The sequence below is a fragment of the Ostrea edulis genome, chromosome 4 (genome assembly GCF_947568905.1).
Source record: "Ostrea edulis chromosome 4, xbOstEdul1.1, whole genome shotgun sequence".
Taxonomy (NCBI): Eukaryota; Metazoa; Mollusca; class Bivalvia; order Ostreida; family Ostreidae; genus Ostrea; species Ostrea edulis.
Window position 1 is genome coordinate 45,563,391 of NC_079167.1, and position 17,416 is coordinate 45,580,806.

Consider the following 17,416-nt stretch of genomic DNA (forward strand, 5'->3'; position numbering starts at 1 on the left):
TAGTGTTTGAGAATATCCCACAGTACCTGGTGGTCGATACTGTCAAAAGCCTTTTCGAAGTCTACAAAGATCATATAAAGAGATGTTTGCCATTCAATTGTCTGTTCTACTATGATTCTTAAGGTGGATATCTGGTCTACACAGGAACGCTCTTGTCTAAATCCTGCTTGTTCATCTCTAAGCATTTTGTCTAATTTTGCTTTAATTCGATAGAGTATGACATAACACAGGATTTTGCTTGGAATGGATAACAGGGTGATCCCTCTCCAGTTGTTACATGAGGAAAGGTCACCTTTCTTTGGAAGTTTAATAAGGAGTCCTTTTCGCCAATCATCTGGAATTTGTTCTTCCTTCCAGATTCTGTTTATCAGGCGGTGAAGGGCCTCGACTGACATATAGTCCATGGCTTTAATTGCCTCTGGTGGAATGTTATCAACTCCTCCTGATTTCCCATTTTTAAGATGTTTATTGCTCTATCTATTTCATCTCTTGTAACTTCTTCAATATTTATATCTAGTGGTTGCCCCGCTTCTATATCAGGTGGATTTGTCGGTGGTGGTCTATTTAGTACTTCCTGAAAATGTTCTTTCCATCTCTTAAGTTGTTCTTCAATCTTGGTTATTACATTTCCGTTTTTATCTTTTACTGGTGTATTGGTAGTCGGTGGTTTACCACTCAGCTGTCTGGTGATGTTAAAGAGAGTTTTGATGTCTCCTTTACTACATGCTGTTTCTGCCTCTTGTGCTAGATGTTCTGCATACTTTCTTTTGTCTTTTTTACAATTTTTCTTCACCTCCTGATCTTTTTGGGTGTAGTTCTCCTGTGCTTGACGTGTTTGGTGTCTGGTTGTAGCTCTTACCACTTTCTCTTTAGCTTGTCTTCTTTCCTCAACTCTAGCCCAAGTGTCATCTGACATCCAATGTTTACGTTTGTTTTGGACATAACCTATGGTTTCTTCACATGTTTGTATAATGGCTTTCTTAGTTTTCTCCCATATAGTATTAATATCATGGTCTTCCTCTTCGATCGATAAAACAGAGAATCTGTTTTGTAAGGTTATTTGGTAGTTTTGTTTTGTAGAGGGTTCCTTTAGTTTTGCAACATTTAACTTTTTCCTCTTTGGTTCTGTTTTTTTCTTTGATAGCAGCTTTAGTTTGATGGTAGCCATTAGCATCGGCACCTCTTTTGTTTCTAACATCTTGCAGTGATGATCTCCATCTGTGTGATATAGCAATGTGGTCTATTTGGTTCTCTGCATTTCCTGCTGGTGATACCCATGTGATCTTGTGGCATGTTTTGTGTGGGAAGAATGTTCCTCCTATCATTAATTTATTGACTGCACAGAAGTCTGCAAATAACTCTCCATTTTCGTTCATATTTCCTATTCCATGTGTTCCAATCTCTGTCTCCCTCCCTACTCTATCTGATCCTACCTTTGCATTTAGGTCACCCATGATGATAAGGATGTCACGCTTTGGTGTTTTATCTACTGTGGATTGCAATGCATTGTAGAAATCATCCTTTTCAGATTCTTCAGCCTCATTAGTTGGAGCATAGACTTGTATGATGGTGGTTTTCTGGAATTTTGTGTCGAATCTTGCTGTAATTATTCTTTGTGAAACAGGATTCCACTCTAACAGTGCTTTCTTTGATGTTCTGTTGAGTAAAAATCCAACTTCTTTCTCATGTGGATCATTTATGTTTGGATTTCCCGAATATACGATGGTGTGCCCTGTGCTTATTGTTGTTATACCAGATGTGTTCCATCTAACTTCACTTAAGCCTAGTATTTCAATGTTGTATCTATCCATTTCTTTAGCTACTTGGACACACTTACCACTTTGATATAGCGTGCGGATGTTCCAGCACGCAATTCTTGTTGGATGTTTTGGTGAGAACAACTTTCTCGGCTTTCGCGTCATTCGTTGAACTCGTGTTTGGGAGGTTTGGTTTACCTCTATCTCTAGTCTTTGACGAGTAAGAGGATTTGCTTCTATGGTTGTTTCTGTAACCGATTTTATCCACTGATGGGGGGTTGGCCCTTCAGCTTCACCATATCCCTTAGTTTGACAGATTGTCACCCTACAAATTCCTTATCTTTCGATATAGGGTTGGATTTTGAAACCTGCAGAGTAGTTTTTATATCAGAGTCTCTTTCTCCTAGACTGGTTGCCGACCATGGCTATTGAGTCCTGTCTACCCATGTTTTGAATGTTGTGAACAACTAACGACTTTCAACGCCGGGTTTGAAATCAGAGTTTTCCTTCTCTTAGATGAATTGCCTTCCAAGGCTGAGGAGCTCCATCCACCCCAAGCACTGGTTTTAAGGCGCCAGGGTCTCGACTTTGCCCCTTCTCCTGTTCGTTGAAACAGTTCCACCACGAGAAGGTCAGGAGCTGGACTTTGGTTGTCAGAGGCTATATTTTTCGCACGCCCATAGGAACACTTATTTGAAACTGGGTGCTTATCTCCAGTATCACCCCTAGGCATAACAACCTTAGGAACCAGTTCAATTGACAATTGATGGTAATTGATAGGTGTGACAGCTAAGCTATACAAGTTGGACTGTCCCTTATTTTTTACCCATGGAACATTTGATTTGGGGATGCCCCCCCCCCCCCCCCCCCCCCGAAAATACATATGTGTCGAAACTTGCAGGATCCCTTATTGAATGCATAACAGCAGCCACCTGCTTTGAATGCTTTGTTTGACCCATAGTTAGACTTGTGCTTGACCCTTCCCCCAGGGTACCAGCTCCAAATCGTGGAGCTTGTGTTCTAGCCCACCCCTGACGAGATGCATTATTACTACCCGCAGTGTTAGTACCCGCCGGTTGTAACGGTTGACTTGGTGCTACATTAACATACATCACCCACAACTCATAATCAATAATCCCCCAGGATGATGTAGGGTGACGATCCTTCTTGAGGCTGTATTTGTTCATCGTAACTAGCCCACCCCGAATGACCTACTCTGCTGGCAGCTAGACGAATGTTGTGCAAGTATCGAAGCATCTCTTGGGTTTTGTCTGGAAAATTTTCCAGGTATATGGACATATAAATGATAAATGCAGTCGTCCAAGCTTGTACGTTGCATATGGGCTGTATATGCTGTTTCTTAATAACTAGTTGCCCATTTTTAATTACTATTTCACCTGCAGTGTGGGCATCAGTACGTAGGTCCCGAGCATGTTTTAACAGCAATGCCCGGTCAATATAACCATCCGCCCAAATTTTCTCGCGAATGGACTGAGGCACATGAGTGCCTATAGGGTCACAAATCTACTGGTGGGCGGCTAACTTGAACCTGCTCCCCTAAAGCGAGATCCCCAACACATGATTGACTCATTTCAAAACCTACATGTGTACGCCCCGCTGATTTCCAACATTAAAACTAGCATCTGTAATGAGGGGGTACAACCCCCTCTGCCTATCAAAGTCTATTGTCGTACCTGTGCTCAGCGTACTGGTTGTAGCCTCGATCTGGGCATTTCTGTGCGTTAGGCCTATTGTCCACCTCTACGAAAGGGTGTGGGTGGGTGGGGGTGGGGGTGGGGTTACGTTCGGTCAGCAACTGAGACTCCTGAACAAAAACCGGAGGCGACAAAGCATCGTCTGTAGATCTACCAGGTCCTGTACCTGCTTTCCGAGTCTTAGCACGCTGAGTGCGGCGCGGGGGACAGGCTGGCTGCTTACAATCTCCGCCGGATTCCTGAAATTGGCGGACCTCTGCCTTTTTGGTCGCTTGATGACACTCGATGCAGTACTTGTAGACTGCCGTTTACTGTTTTTTGGCGGCATATTGTTCGATGGTGATGGATTCACAAAAGTTAGATTGTTGAAATTCTCGGGTCTCCTTTCCATACGAGCGGTTAAAACTTTATGATCAAAAATCAGGATCCTACTAGGCTTGAATCTGTCATACAATGTGCTTAAACGCTTAAGGTAGACAAGGTTACAAGAGTTACCGCGCCTGCCCAGTAATTAAAAGCATTTATCGAAGACAGCTGTTGATAAATGCCATTAAAAGTAAAGACGAATTTTAAAGATTCGGTCATAAGGTATGGCATCTCCACTCAGTTTCCAGAAGAGCAGGGGCAATAAAATTCACAATTTTGCCCCTCTTGCGTACATCATTCCAGTTTTCCGATTGTGAAAAATGTTCAAATACTAATCGCGCGTTAACTGGACAAAAACAAAAACCAATAGGTCATGCACTTGAGTGACCTATATACATGTATTATAATGCTGCAGGTATACTCACTGGTCACGAAAGAACTCTCTCTTTCTCTCCGACGAAAGTTAGCGAAGGTGTCCTCACCACGTCTAGGAGATGATATACAAATATAATTATGTTATTGTAAAGGCAAAACAATATATCTTAGATAGTTATAAAGACACCTATAAAAGTTTATCTAATACACTCTTTTGAATTGTGATAAAAATGTTTTTGAGAGAGAATATTAGTAGAGACATGTCCCCACACCCCTTTTCTGTACTAATCTAATGTCTTATATCTAAATCTTTTTTTGTTCTGTAGATCACGTTTAAGGAACGCAACTGTAAGGACGGACTTTTTGTCATCATAGTACTCCTCTGTCCACTCAACGCAGCTCAGATGGTTAAGAATTGTCCTCACTTTGCATGTTTCAGCCTCCTCTCCCCCTCTAGTTTTCATATAAATCTATAGCAATGAACAAATTAAGAAAAAGGAATATAACTTGCATTGAAGTCATTAATCAAACAGGAATTAACTGGCATAATCAAGTTTTAAGTTCCTATACAGATAAGACGGTTAATTATCGGCCGCCAGGAGGCAGGCAATTCCTAGTATTTTTATAAAGACGACCGTGATTTACTGCGGGTGTACTTTATAAAATGATAAACGTAATTTGATGCGATCTCGTTGCGAGCAACGAGTGGGTCTTCCGTCCAATTTTAGATGTGATGAGATAAGAATTTCACTGAGATTTTCCTTCATAAATAATGATACAAATATATTGTTTAGATGTACAATTTAGCTTCGGTAATGTTTTACAAATATTGATCATTTAAGTGTTATAAATTAAAGACTGTCTGCCTTTCTCGGCCACTAATTAAAGGGGTCAGCCTTTTTTCGAGAAAAAAGTTAATAATGTTATTTACTGCGATACAAATTCGACTGATCAGGCGAGTCATGTCGCCCGGAGGCCTATTTTTTGATATCATTCTAGATATATCTCCCAAAACTGAACAAATTTTGTTCTACATGTCCTATCAAAATTTTCTTGAGAAAAAAGTTATTGATTGCGACATTTATCAGACTGTTAAGGCGAGTCATAAGGCCCGTGGGCCTTTTTCTTGATATCGTTTGAAAGATCTTGCAAAACTGAACAACTTTTGTCCTACATGTCTTATCAAAAGTTTCTCCAGAAAAAAGTTATTCATTGTGACACTAATCAAACTCTTCAGGCGAGCCATGAGGGCCGTTCGCCTTTTTCATGATGTTGTTCGAAAGATCTTGCAAAACTGAACAACTTTTGTTCTAGATGTCTTATTAAAAGTTTCTTGACAAAAATGTTATAGCTTGCAACAATAACCCAACTGTTCAGGTGAGCCATGAGACCCGCAGGCCTATTTCTTAACATCGTTAGTTAACGCTTGCGAAACTGAACAACTTTTGTTCTACATGTCTTGTCAAAAGTTTATCGAGAAAAAAGTTATTAATGTTATTAATTGTGATACAAATTCGACTGTTCAGGCGAGCCATGACGCCCGGAGGCCTATTTTTTTTTTTATATCATTAGATATATCTTGCAAAACTGAACAACTTTTATTCTATATGTCTTATCATTGGTTTCGTGAGAAAAAAGTTAATCATTGTAACAGAAATTCAATGGTCCAGGCGAGCCATGAGGCCCATGGGCCCATTTCTTGATATGGCATGAAAGATCTCAATAAACTGTTCAACTTTTGTTATATATATCTAAGCAAAATATTTACGAGTAAAAAGTTCTGATTTAAAACGTAGAAAAAAATTGGGCACTGTTTTAAACTCTATTTTCGACCCTACCGAGCTTCCATACTAGGCACTTTCAGAAATTTTGAAAACCCAGGTGCACAACTACAACATGTCGTCTAACATCACTGAAAATTTCAGCACTCTAGCTTTTATCGTTTTTGAGATTTTGGCCGGACAAAATGGTCATCTGAAAATCGATAAAAGGGGATAACTTTCGACCAGAAGTGAATATTAAAAAAAAATATATATTTATCAGGTTTAGATCATGATACATCATCCCTGAAATTTTCAAATAAATCCATCCAGCCACCTCTGAGAAATCGTCTGCACAAAATGTGTAAAGAGAAAAATAACAACTAGATACTCATTACTAGTAATGAGTAGGGCTTAAGTTGGAACACTTCCGGTACACAGCTAAAAAAAAAAATTAAAAAAAAAAATATTTATCAGGTTTAGATCATGATACATCATCCCTGAAATTTTCAAAGAAATCCATCCAGCCACCTCTGAGAAATCGTCTGCACAAAATGTGTAAAGAGAAAAATAATAACTAGATACTCATTACTAGTAATGAGTAGGGCTTCCGTTTGAACACTTCCGGTACACAGCTTTCTGTTCTTACAAGAATCATTCAAATATATCAGAGAATGTGTCTTTTCAAGACATGAGAGGTGTGTTAATGAAGTTTTCACCCATTTCTCGTCACTTCCGGTGACGGCCGGAAGTAATATTCAGATGTGTTTTCCCATAAACCACAGCGACTCTCTATTGTCTATATTCCCTGAAAGTTTCGCGTCTCTATTTGAAAGAGTTCTCAAGAAAAAGAAGCAGACTAAAGAAAGAAAAAGTATTGGCTTACTACCGACCGGAAGTGGATTTTGAAAAATAAAATTGTCTTAACTCTAGATGTTGATATTCTTCTTAAAATATTTGAAAATCATATCAAACACTTGAAATATAAACGAGATTTATGGGGGGGGGGGGGCACAAAGACGAAAGGTATAAGAGTATTTTATCGAGAAACCGGAAGTAACCGTTTTGACTACCGACAGGTCAACATTCTTTGAATACTTTGAAAGAGACTTAATAAACCAGTGTAGGTTTCAATTTAAAAGAAAAAGTTTGAAATTAGTGATTCTTTCAAACACTTCCCGTTACGACCGGAAGTGATAACGAAAAACAAATTAATGTGGATGCACTATGCAATCGAGAGATCTATAATACCTAAAAGTTTCATTTGTTCCTCTTTAGTCGTTTTTGAGATTACCTCCGGACAAGATGATTTTTTGAAAAATGGAAATCGGACATATCTTACGAACGGAAGTAGAGTTTGTAAAAATGAAAGATCGTGTCTAAGGGTACTACAGTTCTCTATCATCTCCATAATTGGCAAGAAAATCCATTTAGACATCTTTCAGAAATCGTGTTGAAAAAAATTTGAATATAGTAAATTTTTCAGACACTTCCTGTTGAAACAGGAAGTGACGTCCACTCATATACAAAATATGTTTAAGATGGACTATTGCTAATTTGAATTTGTTCAATAGTCCATTTTAAACATATTTTGTATATGAGTGGACGTCACTTCCTGTTTCAACAGGAAGTGTCTGAAAAATTTACTATATTCAAGTTTCAAGTGTATATCTATACTCGTTCCGCAGATATCAGGGAAACAAAGTCTGAATTTGTCCACACCATATCTAACGACCGGAAGTGAATTTTACAAAAATATTTGACGTTACTATAGACATATATAGTGACTATAATATCTGAAAAACTCAACTCATTAACTTGTTTCATGACCGAGATCTATGGCACTGAAAAATGAGAGAATGAATAGTCTTTCTTTGATATAACCGGGAGTTGGAGATTCAACTTCCGGTGGGGTCATCATTTTTTGAGAATTAGAACGAGACCTAGTAAACTGATATAGGTTTCAATTTGAAAGAAAATTTTTTGGAATTAATGAGTCATTTAATCACTTCCGGTGACGACCGGAAGTGACGGCGAAAAAAAATATTACGTGCATGCACCATAGAGAAAATAGATCTATCATCCCTGAAAGTTTCATTCGATTATCTTTAGTGGTTTTCAAGTTTACCGCCGGACAATGTTGCTATCAAAAACCGGAAAATCGGACGTATCTCACGAACGGAAGTGAATTTTGAAAAAATGAAAAAAAAATACCTCGAGGTACCATCGTTGTCTATAATCTGTGAAAGTTTCAGGAAAATCCATCCAACCGTCTCGGAGACGAAAGGGGAAAAAAATAATAATAACTAGACACTCATTAGTAATAGTAATGAGTAGGTCTTCTGTTAGACCACTTCCGGTAAAGAACTTTCTATTCCTACGAAAACCATTTAAATGTATCAGAAAATGTGCCTTAACAATGAATGAGAAATGTATTATCGAATTTTTTACTCCTTTTTCGTAACTTCCGGTGACGACCGGAAGTACTATTCAGATGCGTTTTCCTATAAATGACCGCGACTCTTTACTGTCTATATTCCCTGAAAATTTCACGTCTCTATCTGAAAGAGTTCTTAACAAAAAGAAGTAGACTAAAGAAAGAAAAAGTAGTAGGTTACTACCGACCGGAAGTCAATTTTGAAAAACAAAATTATCAAAACTTTAGAAGTTGATACTTTTATTAAGACATGTGAAAATCATATGAAAGACTTCAAATATAAGCAAGATTTATGGGGACAAAGAGACGAAAAGTAAAAAGGTATTTTATCAAGAAACCGGAAGTAGTCGTTTTGGCTACCGACAGAGTCAATATTCTTTTGACACTTTGAAAGAGACTTAATAAACTAGTATAGGTTTCAATTTAAAAGAAAAAGTTTGAAATTTGCGATTCTTTCCATCACTTCCGGTGACGACAGGAAGTGACGGCTGACATGTTCAACCCCCCTACTGCACACCTACAAACAGAGATTGATCATCCCTGAATATATGATGAACCTATATTTTACCTTTTCCAAGAAAAATGCTGGACAAAATTCCTTTTGAGAAACAGAAAATCGGCCATATTTTCCGACCGGAAGTGAATTTTGTAAAATCAAAAATAATTATAGCAAGGTCATTTCATAAGACATTATTCCTGAAAATTTCAAGAAAATATATCAAGCCATCTCTGAGAAATCACTCGAAGAAATCGTAAAATCGATATTTTTTTCAAATACTTCCGGTATAGACCGGAAGTGACGGACGAAAAAATTGAATGTATGTGTACAATGGACTAATGTTAGTTGATCAGCTCTACAAGTTTCAAGCGTCTATCTATATTCATTATTCAGAAACTGAAAAAACAAGGTTTGAATATGTCCACCCCATATCTCACGACCGGAAGTGAATTTACAAAAATATTTAAGTGTACTCTAGACATTTATAGTGTCTATAACATATGTAAAATTCAAATCATTAACTTGTTTTATGACCGAGATTTATGGCACTGAAAAATGAGAAAATGAATAGTCTTTCTTTGATATAACCGGAAGTTGGAGATTCAACTTCCGGTGGGGTGAACATTTTTTGAGAATTTGAACGAGACCTAGTAAACCGATATAGGTTTCAATTTGAAAGAAAAAAGTTAGAAATTTATGATTACTTTAATCACTTCCGGTGACGACCGGAAGTGACGGCCGGCATTCTTAACCCCCTACTGCACGCCTACAAAGTGAGATCTATAAACTCTGAAAATTTGGTGACTCTATCTTTTAACGTAAAGCCAAACATAGATATTTTTTTTATTTTAGACTGACTAGGGTCAGAAGCTACAAGTTTACTGTCAAAATAGAATGGGGTGCATAGTCTTATGAGATTAGCATTTTTATACTGTTGTGCACCGAATTTCAAAGAAAATTATTTATTAAAATTGCTATGTCCATATCAATGGTGACCGACCGCATTGTTTATGAAATATTCGAACTAAAATCAAACACATCAAAATCAAAATCTTGTAATCAACGAGTTTGGCCGCAAAAACAAACAATTGATGTATTCATATATGCATTTTACACAATAATACGGCCAATTTAATTACCGGTCGGTTCTCTGGTTAATGTGGAGATGATAACACGATAATGAATGACTTTAAATGTTAAACAATTGACCACAGCAGGGTAAACAGCTGTCGATGTACTTTATTACATAATCACCGACTTTTTTGCAGCCATAAATTACCTGAGGCTGTGACCAGCTCTGTTTGCACTGGAGCGACGCGAGATTTCCGGTCGCACGCGTTAACTGAATAAACAGATTTTGACTGCATAAACAAACAGGCGATAATGTGTCACTGACAAAGGATTAAAAATACAATTTATTGCAAAAAGGGATTTTCGCCACTTTCAATTTTTTTTCCGCCATTTTTGAAAAAAATTCGCCATTGGCGAAAATGGCGAAGCCCAGCTCGAGCACTGACGCTAACCATTAGCCTAGTGAGGACCTCGGTTCAAAAAGAAAATTACGAATATCTAAAGTTTGGTTTGATCAATTTAAAAACAAATATCATATTCAGCATTCTATTAAGAGTCTCTATTTATCTTACCTTTATCAAAGAAAAACATTAAAAAACAAAAAAGTTGAAAAAATCCATTTTTTAAATTCCCTTCCGGTAGCGACCGGAAGTGATGACGACGTACGAAATAGTGCTTATGCAAATCTATAAGTCATGTTCTATCATCTCTAATAAGTCTCCAGTTCATATCTTTAGTCCTTCCTGTAGATCACCCGCGGACAAAGTTCCATTTGAAAATCAGGAAATTGTCCATAACTTGGAACCGAAATGGAATTTTCCCAATTTTTTTGTGATAAACAAAGTTCATAATAAAATGCATTTTTCCTGAAAGATTCACTGAAAACCACTGTATAGTTTTCGAGAAAACTCCTGCAAAAAATTTGGTCAAAAAAAAAATAATAATAACTAGACACGATCTCGTTGCGAGCAACAAGTAGGTCTTCCGTCCGATTTGTTGATGCACTCGGAGTTAAAAAAAAAAAAAAAAAAGACAAATGAGTCCCAATTTAGTTTCCGACTTTAAGACACTTTAGATATAATCAATTTTTCATATCATAAGCTTCTGAAGCAAAGTTGCGGTGAAATTCGTTGAAATTCGACTCTCCAGGCGAGCCATAAGGCCCGCAGGCCTATTTCTTGATGTCATTTGTTAGCCCTCTATAGACTCAACAACTTTAGTTCTATATGTCTTTACAAAATATTTACCTGTAAAAAGTTATTGAGATCGACCGATATCGACAAAAAATCGACTCTACAGGCGAGCCATTAGGACCATAGGCCTATTTCTTGATATCAATCGATAGATCTCGATAAACTGAACAACTTTTGTTCAATATGTCCTTACAAAATATTTACCAGTTACAAGTTTTTGAAATCGACTGATATCGACAAAAATCGACTCTACAGGCGAGCCATGAGGCCCACAGACCCATTTTTTGATATTGATCGATAGGTTATGACACATTGAACAACTTTTGTTCAATAATGCTTTTCAAAAAATATGTCGTTTTAAAGATATGAGGCGTCAAATATTTACGATTTTGGCCCTTAAAATCTCTAATTACGTAACATATGACCTACTTTTTGATTTGATAAGATCAAGCTCGTTGAGATGAACATTTCCGCTTCTACAACTTATTATAAAATATTAATAGTTTCTGAGATATTCTCAAAAACATTTGGACCCTTCTGAACCCCTAATTTAAAGGGCCAGCCCGTTTTGCTTGATATCGTAAGAAAGGCCTTGTCATTTGAAACATTTTTTGCTCAACAAGTATTTAGAAATTCTTTACCGTTCTCGAGTTATCTCTACAAGAAATATTTAGGGGCCAAACTGTAGCTCCCTAACGGGGCCACATAGGGAAAAAACGAAATGTACATATTGTTTAGATTATCATTCTGAACAACTTTTGTTCAATAATGCTTTTCAAAATATTTGTCGTTTTCAAGATATGAGGCGTCAATTATTTATGATTTTGGCCCTTAAAATCCCTTATTACGTAACATATGACCTACTTTTTGATTTGATAAGAACAAGCTCGTTTAGATGAACATTTCCGCTTCAATGACTTATTACAAAATATTAATAGTTTCTGAGATATTCTCATAAACCTTTGGACCCTTCTGGGCCCCTAATTTAAAGGGTCAGCCCCTTTTGCTTGATATCGTAAGAAAGGTCATGACATTTCAAACATTTGTTGTTCAACAAGTATTTAGAAATTCTTTACCGTTCTCGAGTTATTTCTAGAAGTAATTTTTAGGGGCCAAACTGTAGCTCCCTAACGGGGCCACATAGGGTAAAAACGAAATATGCATATTGTTCAGATCATCATTCTGAACAACTTTTGTTCTCTATTGCTTTTCAAAATATTTGTCGTTTTCGAGATACAAGGGGTAAAAAATTTATGGTTTTGGCCCTTAAAATCCCTTATTACGTAACATATGACCTAAATTTTTATATGAATAGATTTGGATTGTTGAGATGAACATTTTTTGTTCTTTGACTTATACCAAAATATTAACGATTTTTGAGATATTTGATCTAGACTTTGAGCCCTTCTAGATCCCTAATTTAAGGGGCTAGCCCCTAAATCTTGATATTTTCGAAAAGATCTCGTAAATGTGCACAACTTTTGTTCTACATGTCTTAACAAAATATTTGCAAGAAAAAAGATATTGGAGATCAAAGGTCAAAAATCGCCGAAATCGGCGAAAAATTTTGGCATCCATTTTTTCAGGTCCAGGCGAGCGTTTAGGCAAATCGCCTCCGGTAAAATCGAATCCCCCACAAATCTTCTAAAATGTTTACTCTATCTTGTGTAGAAATTTCAAGACTCTAGCTTCAAAACTGACGGAGGAGATGTGTGGACAACAAGGCCCTTCAAAAAGTCACTAAAAGAGAGATAACTCCTGACCGGAAGTGACGTCAAGCACGAAATTTTGCAAGCAAAGTCTCGTCACCAAAAGACATCTTTCCTGAAAATTTCGTGAAAATCGATGGAGAAATGGCTGAGAAAAACGCGTGTACTACCAAGGAAAATAATAATAATAATAATAATAATGAAGAAGAAGAACGCGAACAATAATAGTAAGGTCTTCCGCAGGAGACGGAAGACCTTAATAACGAGCTATAACTGTGTTAGGATGCCAACACAAATGTCTCCGAACACCTCCCCATGTCAGAAAATGTTTTTGATGCCAGATATGCACTCAGGATCCTCCAAAAACCCTAGAAACTAAATTTGGTTTAAATCCGACGGACTTGTTTTTTGGCCGCCATTGGTAACGGAAGACCTTAATAATAATAAGAAACAGAGTAAAAATAATATGTTCCCAAACTTTTTTTGGGGAACATAATAAGAAACAGTAAAAACAATATGTTCCCAAACTTTGTTTGGGGAACATAATAAGAAACAGTAGAATCACTATAAGGTCTTCCGTGAAGAACGGAATACCTTAATAATAATAATAATAAGAAACAGTAGAATCACTATAAGGTCTTCCGTGAAGAACGGAAGACCTTAATAATAAGAATAAGAAACAGTAGAATCACCGTGAAGAACGGAAGACCTTAATAAGAAACGGAGCAAAAACAATGTCTCCGACACTTTGTGTTCGGAGACATAATAAGAAACGGAGCAAAAACAATATGTCTCCGATACTTTGTGTTCGGAGACATAATAAGAAACGGAGCAAAAACATTGTCTCCGACACTTTGTGTTCAGAGACATAATAATAATAGAGGAAAAGAAACATAAGAATCACTATAAGGTCTTCGGTTGAGACGGAAGACCTTAATAAACAGTAGAATCACTATAAGGTCTTCCGTCTGGAACGGAAGACCTTGATAATAATAACTAGAAATGATCTCGTTGCGAGCAACAAATAGGTGTTCCGTCCAATTTCTGACGAGATGGGATCTTAACTGGAAGAATTCAATTAGTGAAGAACGACTATACATGAAAGAAATAAACACGTATATGTAAGACACGATTTATCAATTATAAACAATTTCGGTTTTATTTTATTCACTTTCGAGTATCTCAGGAGTCCATAAAACGACTAAAAATTCCAAATGGACCGCGTAGGAACCCACACTAAAAATGTCCATGAAAAATACTGAGTTTTCGGACAACTTCCGGTTTCGAACAAACAAACTTCCGGTGGAAATGGTATGACTTATTACACTCTATTAAATAATGTTATAAGCATTAGAATTTAAAATGAGGAAAAATTACATATTTTAAGGTACTTCCGGTGGATGACGGAAGTGACGGCAACAAAATTGAAACACGTATGTCACATCTACAAATCACCATCTAACATTCCTGAAAGTTTCAAGACTCAATCTTAGATTATTTATGAGAAAACGCCAGGAGAAAAAACCCCTGAAATCGTAGTTATTTAACGAACGGAAGTGAATTTTGAAAAAAAAATCACTATACTATGAAGATTGATAATATCAATTATATATGTGAAAACCATATCAAACACTTGATTTATAAGCGAGAGATAGAATAGCAAAGAAAGAACAATTTTTCGAAGGTTTTCTCTAAAAACCGGAAGTTGTTGTTTAAACTTCCGGTAAGTGTAACATTTCCTGAAACTCCAGAAGACACTTAATTATTCCATGCACATTTTGTTTCAAAAGTGTAAATTTGATATTTGACATTTCTTTCGTTCACTTTGGGTGGCGGCCGGAAGTGACGGATGACAATGATAAATCTTATTACAAAGCTGCAAGTCACCACCAATCATCCCTGAAAGTTTCAAGACTCAATCGTTAAACGTTTATGAGAAAACGGCCGGACAAAATGTCATTTGAAAAACGAAAATTTGGCCGTAACCTGCGACCGGAAGTGAATTTTGAAAAAGTATTAAAGCGTACCCTAGAGTTCGATAATGTCAAAAATATCTGTAAATATCGTAGTAAAAAGTTAATAAATAAGCGAGATATGCTAGGACAAAGAAATATAAATTTTTCGAAGTTTTTCTCTAAAAACCGGAAGTTGCTGGTTAAACTTCCGGTAAGTCTTACATTTTCTGAAACACAGAAAGAGACCTAAGAAATCTATGCAAGTTTTGTTTCAAAAGCATAATTTTGAAATTTGACGTTTCTTTTGTTTAATTCCGATGACGGCCGGAAGTGATGGATGGGAATGATAAACATTATTACACAGCTACAAGTCACCATCTATCATCCCTAAAAGTTTCAAGACTCGATCCTTAACCGTTTATGAGAAAACGCCCGGACAAAATGTCATTTGAAAAACGGAAATTCTGCCTTAACTTGCGACCGGTAGTGAATTTTGAAATGATATTAAAGGGTTCTCTAAAGATGGATAATGTCAATTATATCTGTAAATATCGTATTAAAAACTTGATAATTAAGCGAGATATACGAGGACAAACAAAAACCAATTTTTCGAAGTTTGTCTCTAATAACTGGAAGTTGCTCGTTAAACTTCCGGTAAGTCTAACATATTCTGAAACGCCGAAAGAGATTCAATTAATCTATGCAAGTTTTGTTTCAAAAGCATAAATTTGAATTTGACGTTTCTTTTGTTCACTTCCGGTCACGAGCGGAAGTGGCGGATCGCATTGATAAACCTTATTACATAGCTACAGGTCACCATCTATCATCCCTGAAAGTTTCAAGACTCAATCTTTAACCGTTTATGAAAATACATCTGGACAAATTGTCATTTTAAAAACGGAAAATCGGACGTAACTTGCGATCGGAAGTGAATTTTCAAAAATTGTAACGGTGATATCAACTTCAGATGGCAACGCATCAATCCAGAAAATTTGAAGCAAATCAATCGAGCGATCTCTGAGATATGATCTGCACAAAATCTGTAAGGAAAAAAAAAAGAATAAAAATAATAATAAAAAGAAAAGTCAAAAATCAAAAGTGAAAAATCAACAATACAATAATAGAAGGTTCTTCCGCTGAAGACGGAAGACCCTAATAAGAAAAGTGAAAAATCAACAATACAATAATAGAAGGTTCTTCCGCTGAAGACGGAAGACCCTAATAATAAAAAAAGTGAAAAAGAAACAATAGAATAATAGAAGGGTCTTCCGTCTCCAACGGAAGACCCTAATTATATAAACATAAATCATTGTTATTTGATTATTCTATTAAATAAAATTACAGTAGTTACATATATTTAATCTCGATTTTGATAAATAACACAAATAATTTTCAGTAAACGGAATTCGTTATTTTGATGGGTTTTTTTCACCCTTGATTATCTTATTCCTTTTTGATATTTAAAAAAAAAAGAATACTATTTATCAAAGGGATTGGACATTAGACTATGGACAGGGTTGTGGTTGGGATTCTCACTGTGTTATGGGTCATAATCAATAATAATAATGATAAATAAGAATTACCCTTGATAATACAGCAGCAGAATTTATTAACGAAAGGCAATTAAACAATAAGATTTATTTACAATTAATAATTGAAAGAAAATTTTAACAATAGCAAAATACTAACTTATGGTAGTTGAATAATGAACTTATGAAAAACCCGTGCCAAACTGAATCGAATACACACACACAAAATAGTAAATTCCAAAATCATAAAATAAATCCAAAATGTCGTGCGTGCTTGTCTAATCAGTTGTTTTTTTATCACAAGAATTCCAGTGTATGATTTTTTTTAGTACAATCTTGAAAGACAATAATGGAACCATTACGTCATCTTTCTACTAAAAGTAACATGAGCTCTAGAACAATCTAGGTCACAGCTGTCAATCGAGTGCAAGCAGCACACAACAACTAAAAAGCACTGGGATTGGAAATAACATAAAAAGGGGAATATAGCCCTCCAAAGAAGGGAATATGTTAAAGTTTAGGAGTGGTAGACGGAACCCCAAAACTCCCGCCATCATCATCATCATCATCATCGATATTTGAAGGAACTTATACATTTTTGTAGGTACAAGTTTTATTGGTAATTAGTACATGTTTTTTTTTTAAATGTTTCACAGCTGAGCGTGTTGATAGAATTTCATGCTTGTATCTGGTACCACATATCTATGTTATTATTGTTCATACTCCTTGCTAAGGTCCTGTTCAAAAATTTTACAGCTAAAATTTTCAATTAGTGAAATAAAAAGAAAATCATAGCTAATTTTTTTGCTAAATAATATCAAATTTTATTGCATATTTAAGGAATGTATGGAAAATTTATGGAAAATCCTAAGGAAGTGTGCTGAAAATTGTTTGATTTTTGAGAGATACAAATGAAAAGCTGAAGAAAACAAACAGTACTAAATCTCATAAATCCTATAAAGAATACAAGATTATGAGTGGGCAAACACAGGGGGTCCCCCTGTTGACCGTCACAATTTTGTTCCAATTCACTTGATAAATTAGCTATAT

The 17,416-nt window shown here is 36.2% G+C and overlaps 1 protein-coding gene across 1 annotated transcript; it reads right to left on the reverse strand.

Moving 5' to 3' along the window:
- Window positions 1–1,007: 1,007 nt before the first annotated feature.
- Window positions 1,008–2,077, reverse strand: LOC125669022 (craniofacial development protein 2-like). The gene has a single exon (XM_048903467.2). It carries the CDS (start codon window positions 1,920–1,922, stop codon window positions 1,008–1,010), a length of 915 nt encoding a protein of 304 aa, XP_048759424.2. The 5' UTR covers window positions 1,923–2,077.
- Between the last annotated feature and the right edge of the window lie 15,339 nt (window positions 2,078–17,416).